Source organism: Dinoponera quadriceps, unplaced genomic scaffold (genome assembly GCF_001313825.1).
Source record: "Dinoponera quadriceps isolate SergipeBrazil2010 unplaced genomic scaffold, ASM131382v1 scaffold1252, whole genome shotgun sequence".
In the NCBI taxonomy this organism is placed as follows: Eukaryota; Metazoa; Arthropoda; class Insecta; order Hymenoptera; family Formicidae; genus Dinoponera; species Dinoponera quadriceps.
In genome coordinates this window covers 559,629-574,872 of record NW_014555363.1, presented here as the reverse complement: position 1 = coordinate 574,872, position 15,244 = coordinate 559,629, and the positions used below count along the sequence as shown (strand labels likewise).

General features: G+C 50.8%; 1 protein-coding gene across 3 annotated transcripts in view; it reads left to right on the top strand.

The window, feature by feature from the left end:
* The window catches only part of LOC106743983 (neuronal acetylcholine receptor subunit alpha-7), a 243,509-nt gene that overhangs the window by 139,434 nt on the left and 88,831 nt on the right, over positions 1-15,244 (top strand). For all 3 annotated transcript variants that reach the window (XM_014618347.1, XM_014618348.1, XM_014618346.1), the window contains exons 7-8: positions 4,370-4,445; positions 9,375-9,569. In XM_014618347.1, the coding sequence (XP_014473833.1) occupies positions 4,370-4,445; positions 9,375-9,569 (271 nt within the window). The remainder of the gene's footprint in view (positions 1-4,369; positions 4,446-9,374; positions 9,570-15,244) is intronic.

The window sequence follows — 15,244 nt, the reverse complement described above, 5'->3', positions numbered from 1 at the left end:
TTTAACAGATATAAAAGGGAATTAAGAAAAGTACCAATGAATCTTTTTCTTAGATAGAAAGGACTAATTACGAGGATTTTTTCCTCGAATCTCTAGAATAAGAGATAAATGTTGAGGAATTGTGGAACTTCGGGTTTGAGTTAACTTCACTCAATTTTACTTCACAAGGAGCTCACCAAAAAGTTCAGTAACGAAAACTCGTGACTTTTAACAGAGAACGATTTCTTTCGATTCCTTTGTTTTCGCTGAGAACATAATCGGCCTCCAGCTCGCGAGAAATCTAACACCCGTTGAAAAATCATTTCCTTCGTGTCTGAAATTTCATTGTATACGTGTATATATATATATGTATTTTTTTTTTTAAATCAGCGTCAACAATATCCCGTAGACTTCAGGAGGCGTTTACCCGAAAGCGGTCGAATAGAAATCAGTCAAAGGACGGCTATTAAGCTCGGTTTAACCTGAGGTATCGCGACGAAACTCTCGACAATGACGAACACAGAGAGAATAAACGAGCGAGGACACCCGGTACACGTACCGCTCGCGCATCGTACGCACGTATCCCCCGCCGTGGGATTTACGAGCGCCGCGCGATCCATCGTGATTTCGATAGCGTAGGTGCCGAAACCCGTAGCTCGTTTTCGATTTTCGATTACGCGTCACTGCACCGCCGCCGTCATCGTCGTCGGCATCGCTGCAGTTTGCACGCTGCACCGCCCCCCGTCGAAATGCAGTCCGAGCGCATTTCCACCAATTAGCCCGCCGCATATAAACGTTGTCTCTCCCCACCCCGACTCATATATCTCGATTATTCTATCCCATGACATAAATATATATCTATCTATCTATATATACATATATATACATATACATATATATATATATATAGATTTGTGCAAACCAAAAAGACTATGTCGTCGTCTATGTCGTACTACACCCGAATTTTGTTCGATCCATTTCGCCCTCCGTCACTCAACGAATCAACATCAACCGTATTGATTGATATATCTGTACAGCGTGTGTGTCGCATGTTATGTGTGTATATATATGTACAGAAATTAATGGCCGTTCCGTGTCGTGCGCGGCGTAGCTGCATGCTTTCTTGACGACGCGTAGAAATGATAATCCCTCTCCCTCCCCCTCCTACGTTACGCTCACATCGCAGTTTCTCATCCTCCGTCGCGCGTCCATACGCGCGTGTGTACATACCGTTCGACTGAATCGACGTCTCGGGGCGATCTCGGCGAGTTCGGTGCTTCGCTGACGCGGAAAGTGCTGCGACCGGTTCGCATAAAATGCACTTTCCATGTCCGTCTGAAAAACTCGAGATCGCCGAAATCGCTTCCGTTACACTTCCGATTCCTGATTTTCTTCCGGAGGAATGCGGATGCACGTTGCCGTCTACACCGAGCCGCGCAGCTCAGTGTACACGCGCGCTCGATAATTTCTAACGGAAGCGGCTTTAAACGCCGAATGATAAATATACAACGGTGTTTCGATGCTGTTGGCCTCCCTTTTTCCGGTGCGAGCTCCATTGCCGCGCGTCGTTTCGATCGCGAAACGCGACCGATCGAAATTCTCACTCGCCGGATTAACGCCGGGAAAGCAGATATCGGCGACGTGGAGAATTGACAGTCGGCAATAATTCGCCGATCTATCGGGAACGAAATGTACAGCTCGGAAAATACTCCGGGGTCTTCGTTCAATTATCGCTTACTTCGCAACCGAAGAAGCACGAAATGGCGTCGAGCTACATAATCGACAATAATTGCGGATTAATCGTTTGCATGCATGCACTAGTCAATTTGCAGCATTGAAACTGATATATAATATAATGATACGAAGTATTATATGATATAATTTCGGGCGAGTTTGTGCTTCAATATTACAGGAGACGCGCGAACCTAATACCTCCGTGCCAACCCGATGCAATGAAAACGCGGTAATTCGCATTAAAGGCGGCCTACCCCTCCCGCCTTTTCCGTATTTACAGCGTGGAAAATTAAACTCGCCGGAATTATATCGTCCTCAGTCGTCCCCCATGATTTTACAGGTGGCAATCTGCGGCCGACGGCGAAAAACCGGCCCGGCCGAGCGAATAACGAGCGAACGAAGCTCCGTAATCTCCCATCTCGCCACTCGATTGGCGCGTGCACGAAGTTGATCCTGCGGAAACGCTTCTTAACATCGGCCTGATTAAACGCGCCTGATAAGGAGGCGATATATATGAAGATTGAATTTAATTAGTTAAGAGGCGGCGCGCGGCAGGCGCCGGCTCGGCAGTGCATTTGCATCGAGACGTCCATCCGTGATGCATCATGTCGGAAGCGGTAAACCACGTGTAGCCCGCGTGAGTAAAGGCCGAACTAAGCTACGAGGCAAAGTATACGTGTCGTGATGAATTATGAGGGGCTAACTTTACGAGCTCGCAGTGTATCCGCCGTAATTTTCGCCGCGAATTTCACGATATACAAGCACCTGGTACAGCTCGACCGGTGCGGCGCTCGCTCGCTCGCCGGAATTACATTACGAAGGATGATCGAGAGCGGGTAAGGTCAATGAAAGCGTTCGCGAGAATGAGGCCGACCGACGGAGTCGACGAGATGGAACGTACAAATCGGCGGAGGCGGTCGAATCAACGGCCGACCGGACGGGGGAATTTCCGCGAGAACGAGAAAATCAACGCGGCATAACCGGCGGAATTCTCTCCTGTAAATTGCGAATTGGCAACGCCCGAAAACCTCCCGTTCAATTTTCTCGGTACGAGCGCGACACAGATTTGCCCGTGTATCCTTCCGTGGAAGACGGAGGAAAGAGTAAGGGCGAGAAGAGAAAAGGCGCTTCTCTTCCCTCTTCTCGGGGATGCGCGAAGTACAGCGGGGACTATTGAATTTTTATCGAGTTCGTTCCACCGTCATTGCGCCCGGGAATATTGAACGGTAATGTCTTTACGAACAATAACATCCCGTCTCGAGGGAATTACACTTGTCGCTTTCCGCCGCGGGAAAACGAAGAAGAAGAGGGAGAGGAGAGAGGGAAATCGAAAAGAAGAAGATATACATATTTGCCAGGCTAGAACGATCGCGGGAAATGATCCGCCGTGCTTTACGGCCGTCGTCGATCTCTCGCGTCGGCGAGCGCGGCTTTCGCAACCGATCGGAATATCGTCGGAACGCGGTCATTTCGAGCTGGATCCGCCGGAGAGAAGATCTCCGAGGTCCTTCGGCCGCGGGAACTGAGCGGAATGCATCCTACTTGGCTCTAGATCAAAAAGCAACAGATACCCCGGTGAGTGCGCGCGATACGGGACTTAAAAGAAAGCGGAAAATCTTTTACGAGGTATCTCCACCGACGTCGTCGCTTTATTTCCTGCTCTCTCCGGCCGTCCGACGACGACGGTGTCGGACAGCGGCGGGGAGAACGGAGACGGCAGGGGGACGATCCTGTCCCTGGGATTTCTTTTAATTACTTTAATATGATTACCAGCGCGATATCCGCGGAGCGTGAGATTTTTCGGTCGACCCTTGTTCCGAAATCCGAAATTAAAGCGTCTGCACGCCACGGCGGGGCAAGTCGAGCGCGAAATCCGCCCTCTCCCAAGCGTTCCTCAAACTAATATTTTATCGCCTAACGATAAAGATCGCGCGAACGCGGCAGCGGGGCCACGACGGTATCGATTGCGACTTTTGTCAGCCACTCTACCCGGCCGATATTTCACATTCGCCCCGAGCCCGCCTCAAATGGGAAACTCGCCAAAATGCCGGCGAAAATTGCTCGACTTTTCAGAAATCCCGAGAAATCGGACCGACCGGAAGCCGCTCGCATTCTCGCGAGTTCCGCAGGTGGCACGGCGTGCACACGTCGTCTCGTCGAATATTCGCAACGTATGTGAGAAGACGCCCCGAATTCCACGCGGTGAAAGGAAGGCGAAGGAAGGTCTCGCGTGCGAACTTAAGACGAGGACTTGTTGGCCGCGCAGTGATGAGCAGTTCTCAGCCAGCTGGACGAGGAGCCGGTTTTCCGCCCGTCGGCCGCACGAATGCATTTTTCCAGGCGTACACGCGAGAGGGGGAGGTGACTGACTCCCCCTTTCGCATCACCGTCTTCCAACAGCCCAACAGCGGATTCTCCCTCCTAGTTGCACGCCTTATCTATCACTCCCGTGATACCCTGGTTTGCAGGCGTATCCTGTCTTTCTCTCTCTCTCTCTCTCTCTCTTCCTCTCTTGCTCTCTCGTACGAGACGCATAGTAGACGTAGACGCGACCGGAATTCGTAGCTGCATGCGCACGTTCCGCTTCGAGTTACCTAACGGAATGTCCCCGTCGTGTAGATCCGTGCCCGTCTTAATCAAACTTTGACCTTGGTAGCTCGATCTGGTACTCAACTCAGAGGAGGGTGGTGACTTATCCGATTTCATCACGAACGGGGAATGGTACCTCATCGGTGAGTTTCACAGAGCCTCAAATTTACGACTTGTCGAGCCAATCAGAATCTACTACCTCTGTATAAGCAATACATACGCGTATGTGTGTATATATAGATGTGTGAATGAGTGCGGGTATAAGTGTGGCTGTTACGCGTCATGTGTCTCTCTTTGTGTGTGTGTGTGTGTGTGTATACTCGTGCGCTCGAGCGCACAGGCGCTCGCGATGAAGGTGAGCGTCTCTCCATAGGCGACTAAGAATAGAATCTCGAATTGGCTCGACGCGCGCGCGCCGATGAATAGATCCGTGCGTCCCAATTCTGCGGCGCTAATCCGGAAGTAGAACGCTGAGTCAAGTAGGGATCGACGGGAATATTTTCCGCGTGATCGCAGCTGTCGAAAACGTGTACATTCGCGCGCACAGATTCGCCATCATCGTCGGCGAATTACATCGTTATTGAACCAATGCGATTGCGTTACGTGCTGATGAACGAGCGTCATACGTAGCAATCTCACAGGGCACACAGATATTAATGTTATTTTAGAGGTAAAAGTATTTCTGAAAGTATATCCGAGTTTCGGGAGAAATTCGATAACTCACGTTGAACGCGATGATTCGCGTGACGACTCCCACGTGTCGGCCAATCGTAACGGATATTTTGACGGATGCCGCAGGAACAGGACGAAAGGACGCGTCGCTCTTATATATTTATTTGTCGGGACTTTGGTTCCTCGCTGGAAACACGTCGGCTTAGCCTTTATATTCCTGACGCTGTAAACATGTTTACGCGCGCGGACGTGCACATTTGCCGCGAATATGCCGGTCTTTGCGGCCGGTCCCTCATCGATTATCACTCGATACCTCCGCGGTTTGACAGCGATATTGTATACGTGGCAACGTATGAAATGTCAGCGACTTTTTTGCTACGTCCACACGTGACACCTTGTCTCCCGCCGAAACTGACAAATTGAAACGAATCAAAGCTAAAAACGACATTTCGCAGCGCGCGCACCTCGTTTCATCGGACGGGGGATATGACAATCGAGAGGGGAAGGGTGACGAACCGGTCTATTTTGGGAGGAGAAATCGTTATCAGAGCCGGGACAGAAGAAAGAAATCAGTTTGGCGTAATTTAAATTCTCTCTGTCTCTCTCTCTCTCTCTCTCTCCATCTATCTCTCTATTTCCCACTCTTTCTTTCGCAACGCCTCGCGTCGCGGCTTAATCCTCGTCTGTTCTCGGCACGCGTGCACAATGGTAATGTACCTATGTTAATCCGTCGCAATTTGCGAATCTGTTTGCACAGCGTGTACGTTGTTGGAGGCATAGCGTGGGAATGGAATTACGTATAGAATGTAATAATATATCGCAGGGGGCAAAGCTATTACGGAATTTAACGATTCTATTTTCCACGGACGATGATTACGCGGCTTTAACTTCGACAACAAAGTGCGGCCCTTTCGACCCAGCCGGTGTTTCGTATTTAGTGCTACGTGGAATCACGCTTGTATCTGTGTTAATTGGGCGGTCTCATGTGTTCGATAATGACGCGGAGGATCGAACAGTTATTTTCGAAGAGCGAACTATCGCGAAACTGTCGTAAAATGCGCCACGAAAGCTCCTACGAGTCACGTAAAGCAAATCAAGGCCCGATTTACGCCCGGATTCAGTCCGATTCGTTGTCGAATCTGAAAGAGTTTCAAATATAAATATTTTTTTAACAAGAAACACCGATCCGGGCCAGGCCTTGGGTCTCGGGTAGAAATTAATCGTGGCGTGCCCCGAGTCTGCAGTGGCCTTAAGTAAGTCTGACATAAATAAACCTGCTTTCCTTGAGCCTAAACATGATCAAGAAAGGCAAATTCTGAATGGATTTTCGTAAATAGTTCCTGAATAAGCATCGACGTGAATGCTCCTAACAAGACCTATACGTCAGGGCCTAATTAGCCAATTCCTAAAATGAGATTTAAATGAAATTCACTATAATAAGGTCAAAACGAGACTAAATTACCTAACTTTGATTTTGATTCTCAAAAATAGCGTCTAAGTAGAAAATTTAACATAAACAAGCTACGAGTTCGCATTTGAATTTTCTTATAAATTGGAAGCGTAACAAGAGGCAGTCTATTTCGTGAGATTAGGATTTAGATTTACAAATTTCGTCCGAATTTTGTACGACCGTTGCATTTCTGCATAGGGCTTACCTTCACAAAGCCTAGAAGTGGGGAAAAATTCTGCAGATCCTTCCCAGCCCTCGCTTTAAATTTCTACGGGACGTTATCAAAGCGAACACAGATCGTGCCGGGTTATTTATGATAAACCGGATCGGGTTCCATTGAGCCTTGATCCGCAGGACTCTGGAGTTACGGACGTGATTATCGTGCGAGATTCTTCAAAATTGTCTCAACTGTCGTTTGCAACTGTAATAACTGTAATACTGACAAAACTAATTAACGGAGCGTCCCCCATCTGTATTTCTAGACTTTCCGTCTGGCTTCGGCTCGTATCAAAGCCCAACGCAAAAGTACACCGAGTTATAACCCGAGTTACGGCTTTCTTTTCTCCATACGACCGATCCACCGCATATTCATACGAGCGGAAACGCGTTTCCTCGCGTCAACTATTCGCGAATCTCCGCTCCTTTATTATGACCAGACACCGCGGGCGCGCGCCACACGTTGTTGGTCCGTAAATTTTTCAATCTCACACAACGCGTCCCGCATTGCTCGCCGGCTCGTCCCCACCTGTCGGCAAATGAGAGATTTCTCGTAAAAAAAAGAGAAAGAGAGAACGAGCAGGACGAAAAAGGGGATACAACGAAGGAATATATCGAGCGAGAAGCTGTCGGCGCGCTGTGTCACCCCTAATTCGTTTCAGCTTCCCGGTGGATCCCGGGACGCAAGTTTCCCGCGCGCCCTACCGGGAACGCGAAACGGCGTCATCGGTGTGCGAAGGAATGCCGATGGAAGTCGTTAAGAAACCGCGCCCCCGGCTTTTCGCCGCGACGCTGCATCCCGCGGCATCCCCGGGAGCTCTACGTTTCGCGCATAGTCGCGATCGATGTCACCGCTGAATAGAAATCGAAAGATTTTACGGCACCTCCGTGTCTCGCGGCGCCGCAACGGGTATGACTTTATGACGGTGGTCCTCCTACCGCCGCCGTGTTTCTCCTTCGTCCGCCGCTCTTCTTCTGCTTCTTCTTCCTGCGTCTCATTTATTGGCCATGTCCTTTTACGACTACATTCCGGCGTGGCCGCGTATCGGAAAGTGCGCCTCGTGCACGGCGGTTTTCCCGAAGTGGTTTCGAGATTCGCGCCGTGTGCGAGACGCGCCCGTCGACGGAGAGATGGAATTCGTGATAGCTTCGGTTTAGCGTCTCGAAAAAAATGCCGAAAATATCCGACCGCGCGACCGAGCCAACAAGAAAAATCTCTCGCGTTCGAGAGAAAAGAGAGAGAGAGAGAGAGAGAGAAGCACGAGGTAATCTCGAAGGGACACGCGTAGGAAGCTTGTAAAAATGTAAAAGAACAACCACCGCGTCGCGCAGAATTCTCTCTCTCTCTCTCTCTCTCTCTTTCTCTCGTTCGATACGCACCGTGTATTTTCGTTACGGCAAATTCACCGAGAACTGACCGGATGATCTTTTCGACGCGATGCGGAGGTGTCGAGAGATAGATGGATAAATAGATAGAGAGAGAGAGACTCCGAGTGAAACTAATCGATATCAAGCTCCAAGCTGTTTCCAAAGGTGGCGCAGAGACAAAGTGTTCGATTGTGCGACGACAAAAAGCGAAGCGTGACGATAAAACATACCAGACGTTTCGATGCTTTCGACCTATCGTAACCGGTAAAACCGGTAAATCGACGGCACGTCGAGCCCCGGCGAGCATCCGCCGACATAGCCGACGTGACGTGCGTAATTAAGTCTCGGCCAGCCGCGCGCTTCTAAAACCGCTGCTATTTTCCGCTATTAAATCCGCTAATTATCTCGAAGCGGATGTACCGAGCGTGACGCCGCTCACCGTCGAAATGCGAAGAAAAGGTGTCTTAAGAATGGAGACCAGCAACAAGTGAGTGTCCGATATCGCGTCGCGTTCGCCGCTCGAGATCGATGCGGGAGGCTGTCCGATCGGAAGTTATTAAGAAAGCCCGCTCTGAAAAAGTACCGAGCGGTCAGGAATCGCCACCTCCCCGCACTAGGTGCTTTCGTCATCGCCGAAGGCGCGTGCCCGGCAGCTGAAATTCCGCGGACAAACGGCGAGTTCTGTCTCATCGTGCGTATCGCCGCTCTTTAGTCAGCTGATTCGTTGGTTCGTTCGTTCCGTGTGTCGCCGGTGAGTCGTCGGGCTGGGGACGAAGTCAAGGAAACACTTGGCAACTCGGCGACGTCTTCTCGCGGCTCACGACGAGCGGTAATCTCGGCGTGGTTGCGGCGAGATCGCGCGAACAACGGTGGAAGTCGCGGTAAGCTCGACGTGGGCCGCGCGTCTCCCGACGACATACGCGGACTCCTCCGCGTTAAAACGGATAGACAGACGGACGGACGGCAGGTAAAGTTTACGTATGGTGGCGTGTATCTGCCGGTGTTCCGCTCGGCCCGAGTCGCAGCGTGTGGATGTAGCGGCGAGGAGTAAGAGAGGATGTTAAAGGAGACGACGGGACGATAAAAATACGATCCGGGGATAGCGATAGACGCGGATAGATGGGCTTCCGATGTTTCATCGCGACCTAGGCGGAGATGTTTTTCCGTACGGCAGCTATATAACAGGGTAGTGAACGATTAGAAGTAAGAAGGAAGCGTCGGAGACGATAAAGAGGAGGCGGTGACGGTCGCAGACCGAACGGATCACCTGCCTCGTGTCGCGCGCGCGAGATACCAGTATATATCGCTTTTAATACTTCGGATATACATGTCGGCGTGTACATCGGTGCTGGGCACTTTTTTCCAGGTATGCCGGGAAAGAAGAACACGATAATGTATCAGTGCTGCCCGGAGCCGTACGTCGACGTCACCTTCACGATACAGATACGCAGGAGGACCCTCTACTACTTTTTCAACCTGATCGTGCCCTGCGTGCTGATATCGAGCATGGCCCTATTGGGCTTCACCCTGCCGCCCGATTCCGGCGAGAAGCTCACCCTAGGTAACGTAACTCGTAGCATGCCTGCCTGCACACCAGCCAGACACACCTCTTCCTTTCTTTTCGGTTGATTCGTTGTAAATTGTTATTGTTATATACACGATATGTAATATATACACACACGATGCCGTGCAGTCTCTCTCTCTCTCTCTTTTTTTTTCTCGTTTTCCTTCGAGCTAGAATCAACGTAGAGTTTGACTCAGGATCTAGAAGCTCGCGAGAGACGCTTGGATCTTCAAGTCGCGACGGAATCGTGCGTAAATTGTCGAATTTGCCGAAACCGCGAGTTTTTCTCTCCTGTTGACAAAGTTCAGAGGTCGATTCACTCTCGGACGATTCGGAGATTTCGCTGTCGCGTCACCAAGTCGGAGCTCGCAATTTAGCCTACCGGGGACTTTTGTTCGTGTATATTCGTTGTAAATTTGCACCTTATTATAGACATTTCTCTAGCCTAAGTTCTCTCAGAAATCGCGATTAACGAGCGGCACTCCGCGACACAACCGTCGGATTCATCGTGTCGAAAGACGGACGATTTTTTCGCCGCTTGCGCGACGCTGTATATATTACATATCCACACACACGCGTGTTACGTCTTTACTTTTCTGTAAGTACTTTCCGTTGGTATACTTTATACTCTCGGCGCCACTGCTGACTGTCCTACGTTTGTTTCGTTTTGACGACGAAAAGGAAAATAGTAGCCAAGATCGACTGTATCTCGATCACGGACGACCAAACGACGTCGCGCAACGTTTCCGTCTCGGGCCTCGACCACTTGTGCGTAACGGATCGAGATGTCTGCCTAAATATATGTATGCAGAGCGAGACTCTCCATTACTTGTTCTCCTCTCACGGATCACACGCACACTTTTTCTCCGTTTTCCAGCCCCGTCGACGGGGCTCTCGACGTCCCTCGAGAAAGCTCTCGTGCCCCCCGTACATATTTACCACCGACGGTGTGCTTTCACCCGCGCGTCAATTAATCGAGAGCAGGCACACCTAATCGTAATTACCCAAACCGGGTCGATTAGTAGCAGGAGGTCTCATCGCATCGTCGTATCTGTCGCCCTTCAACCAGGAGGCAGTCTCTTCTCCTTTTCTCTCGGAGAGAGGGGTCACTCCCTCCCCCTCCGTGGGTCTGGACTCTCCGCTTCGGGCAGAAGTTCATCGATCTAGGGCCCGTCTCGCCGCGTGATCATCGTTAGACTCAAGCGGACTATCCGACCGACGCTCTCTTCGTTCGATCACGTCGTTACGATAGGAAATCCCGTCGAGGAAAGGCAGCCTCAACCGGGATACCCGGTGCGCGCTGCGCGTCAGTCGAGCTGGTGGGTAGGAATACCTTTCGCTCCGATATTTGTTTCTCTCACGCTCCGCGGATAACGTCGCCTTACTACGTGTCGATACCTCCGTGGAACACACGTGCGTTCCGCACTCTCCCGCTCCACGTCGTCTCGTAAAATCGCAATATCTACGGGCGCGTCTCCGGAGGTCTCGCGGGCTTATACTCGCGTTTACATTTACGTAGGGTCGTTCGGAGAAGAGTGCCGCGTGATTTGAATTTTGGATACGTTTTCGGCTGCGTTAACCTGCGAGGGCACGCCTGCATGTTACAGGCTGCGCCGTGTATCTCGACATGTAAACGCCGCGGGCGATGCATATCTCAAGGGCTCGGGGCGGCATAAGCCTCTCGAACGGCTCCTTTGGTCCTTGCGGCGACGGGAGGCCGCGTGAAATATTACGCACGTGCCTCTCGAGTTCGCGACGAGCGTGACACACCGGCGAAATGACGGGGCACGGCCGATGATAAATCGGCGAGCCTCGCGGTCGCTTCCGTTTGGAGAACCGCGGAAACCGCTAATCGACAGCTCGTTAATCGCGGAGGGAACCGCGAGGGACACCGCCGTCCTCATAATCGGAAACGCCCGATCGAACGACACGGCCAGCACCGATAACACCTCCCGGAGCTTCTCAATTATTCAAGGTCAACGCTCGGATAAAACCCGTCCCAACGATCGCGCTCCCGCGTCGTCGACTTGTCTTGCACGCGGGAGCGACCCGAACGAACCACATAAAATGAGTCCTCGTGAATATTCATGCCGCACCGACGAATCCAATCTCCAGTTCTTAATGGTGCATCGGCAAATAAGAGCGGGAGGGAGGCTCCTCTGCCTCCTCCCGAACGTCGGGTTTTTGACGCGTCCGGAAATAATGGGATCTCGCCCCGAGAGGGTGCTCCGTGTAATTTCTGTAAGATTGCGCGCGATCCGAAACATGCGGACGATTATCTCGCTCGATTTCTCGCCGCTCTCGAGAGAGTCTCTCCTCTCCTCGCGGCAATCTTCTGCGGCGATCGCTTGTTTTCCTCCCCCTCGCCTCGCCGAGTGATTCCTCGAGTCGGACTTCCGACTCGAGCTTTTCCGAACACGCCGGAACGTGCCGTATTATTCCCGTCTCTCTCTAGTATCTCGGCCAATCGACGGTATCTCGATAAAAGCGGCGTACCGACGATGGTATCAAAGCCTGGGGATATTATAAGGAACCGCTTCACCCGATACATCGACTACGACCGCGAGCAAACTCGTTTCGCAATGTACACCAAACCACCCTCCACTCCCTCCCCCACATCGGCACGTGACCATGTTGGCCGTCCGAATCGTTAATTTTGGATAAGCTCTTAATGGTACTTTTCATTTGTTGTTAATACCGCTTGATTACCTCCTCTCTCTCTCTCTCTCTCTCTCTCTGTTTCGCGAGAGAGAGAAGGAGAGAGAGAGGGAGAGCGAGAGCCTTCCGTTATTTTTCGCGCGGGATTTCGTCGGAAATGCACCTCTGTAATTATGATGGATTCATGGCGAATCGTGTCGAGTTCCTCGACATACTACCCCCTCCCCCCTCCCGTTCTCCCCATCTGTCATATTTAAGAGAACTTTCAAAAGCTGCGGCAATCACCGGGCGATAACTCTGTGCGGGGATGCTATATTTTTCCATTAATTTTTCCCCGGAGACCTACTTAAACCACTTAAAAACCACCTGAAACTCCCACGCGTACAAGATACAGAGACGTGAGAGCGCACACACGAGCGTCACGACAAATTCGCGCGCTTCGTTCTCAATTTAGTTCCCATGAAGACAAATAAACAAAGGTGCATCGTCACGTGAGCCACACGAGAAAGAAGAAAAAGATGTACTCTCATTACGTCATTTTCTATATATCGTGACATGCCGAGGGAAGGGGGGGGAGGGAAAATATCAGCAGTGACAGTCTCACTTTGGCAGGTCATCTCGCACAACGCGGGCGGTTTGAGAAACGACTTTTTCGCGCGTCGCTCGCGAGAATTGAATTTCCCTTTGGTGTTTCGAGGAGAACGACAGGCCAGAATCGATGTTGGGGCCGATCTGCCTCGTCGTCCGAGGTTACCCTCGACGAGCGCAATGCCGTTAACGCTGGAGGACCGGCTAGACATTGCGCATCATTTTCGGGCGCAACTTCCGAGGTCCGTCGCGAAAATGTTTCTCCTCGACGCTCGCTACAATTCGCTCAAACGTGCTGAAACGTGCCGAACCGTAGATGCCGTTTCGCGAATAAATGCCAGCCGGATCGCGCGATTTTATCGACCGTCAGATTCGGCTTTACTATGTGACGTCAATGAGTTTCAATTAAATTACGCCATAAATTAAATTATGAAGTAAGGAGAGAAATTTACAGTTTCCGAGCCGCCCCCTGGGATATTCGGTCGGTCGGGATATGAATTATACAGGATGTTCCGGAACCATCAACCTTAATTAATTCTTTAACTAACTTAGAGTAGATTTTTCTCCTATATCACCCTGGTATATCGAAGCGTCGATACCTTCGGAGAGACTCGTGTGACAAAAACGAAAATATCCTTCGCGAAACTTTTCAAACGCAATTATGCACCGATGCCTTGTTATACACGCGAAAATTCGAATGCATTTATCCACCCGGTACTTTAATTTGCGGCTTAATAACCGAGGTACATAATATCCTGAATATCGAGAGAACGCGATGTATCCGATAGCTCCTCCCTACGAAGCTTATTTTCCCGGGGAAATGGAGTCCGAAAAGTCGCCGAATGAGCCATCGTGACATTTCCTCGACATTTTCCCCCTAAGACTGTAATCAAGCGGCTGAAATATCGCGCGGTACTTTCGGAACATCCTGTATAATATCCCGCGCACACGTTTCGCGCCCACCTCCGCGTGGTAATAAAAAAAAAAACGAGGCCGTTCGGTCAAACGAGGGTGCATCACAGCCGAGGGTTGTCGTCGCGTCAGAGATTGACAACTTTATTATTCAGGGGCTCATAATTTTTCGGGTTTCGGAAAAGCGAGCAAGAGAGAGGGAGACCAAGCCGTGACATGTTGTCGATGCGTCGAAGGAACAGGAAACGCTCCTCTGGCAGGCCGAATGTCTCGTAAACGCGAGCGAATACGCTCGCGAATATACGGATATACGCTTTCCGCTGCGTGTTCGCGCGCGTCTACCGCTCTCACCGGCGGCGAGTGCGCCGCGAGTGAACCCCGTAATCCGAATTTACGTTTATCCGTCCGCCAGATAAATTCCAATATTTTCGACGCTCTCTCTTCTTTTCCGCCGCGGTTTCTATTTGCGAAGCTTTCAACGCCGAGAGGGAGAGTGTGAGGAAATCTTCGCGCGTTGCCGAACACGTTGCGTATCGCGCGACCTGGCAATCACGCTAAATAAACGTCACATAACGTATAGCTCTCGGGCGGTCTCTCGGCAATTTGCGCTTGACGTTGTCGTTGCTATAGCAAGTTCCAGCACAAATCCGCGACGTTTATACACACGGCAGCTCATTATCACGCGTCACACTTCCTGCGCGAGCTGCCTCATGGGCTGTGACGGAACAAAAGGAAGGGTACGTTCGTGTCCAGGCGTACAAATGTTGCGCGTTGAGCGTGGCTTCATTCTTAACTACCTTTTGAGCATCTTTCGCAATAATTATTTCCGGCATATTCTCTCTCTCTCTCTCTCTCTCTCTCTCTCTCTCTCTCTTTCTAATTTCAATAATAAACGACGAGGAGCGATCCGTTCGCGTGGGGTCTTCGGTGTGAGCTGCGCAAGTTTATTCGATCAAATAATTAAATACCATCGGTACGGAAGTAAAGTACCATTCTCCGGGTCGAAATTAAATCTCGGTATTTCAGTGCTCTTTTACGGGGCACTCGTTGCACGTCCCGGTATCGTAAAAAGGAAACGAGCTAAAAATTACAAGCTCTCTCGCCGATCCTCTGGCCCGCTCAACTTTCGTTCCGCCGTATTCGATAATATCCCCCGGAGGAGACTCGCGCGCAAGAAACGGATAGGAAGAAAAGAATTCTGATAGTGCGACCCGGGAGTCGGTGGCTTCATCTTCGACGAGTCCGAGAACGCTCGCCGTCGTCGTCGTCATCTTATTAAGAATTCCAGCGACACAGCCGTCTTCGCGGTTCCTTCGCTGCGGTCGCTGCGGCCGCACCGTCCGACTGATGAGAAGTCTCGAATCGAAAGGAAAAAAAAAAACAAACCCGAAAGAAAGGAGAAGACACGCGGATTACTTTCCGTGATGCAACTGCTGTCGTTAATCCCGCGGCGGATTGCCTTCACGTGCGCGCCGATGCAATTTCCGGCAACGGTGCGATTAGGGTAAACGAAT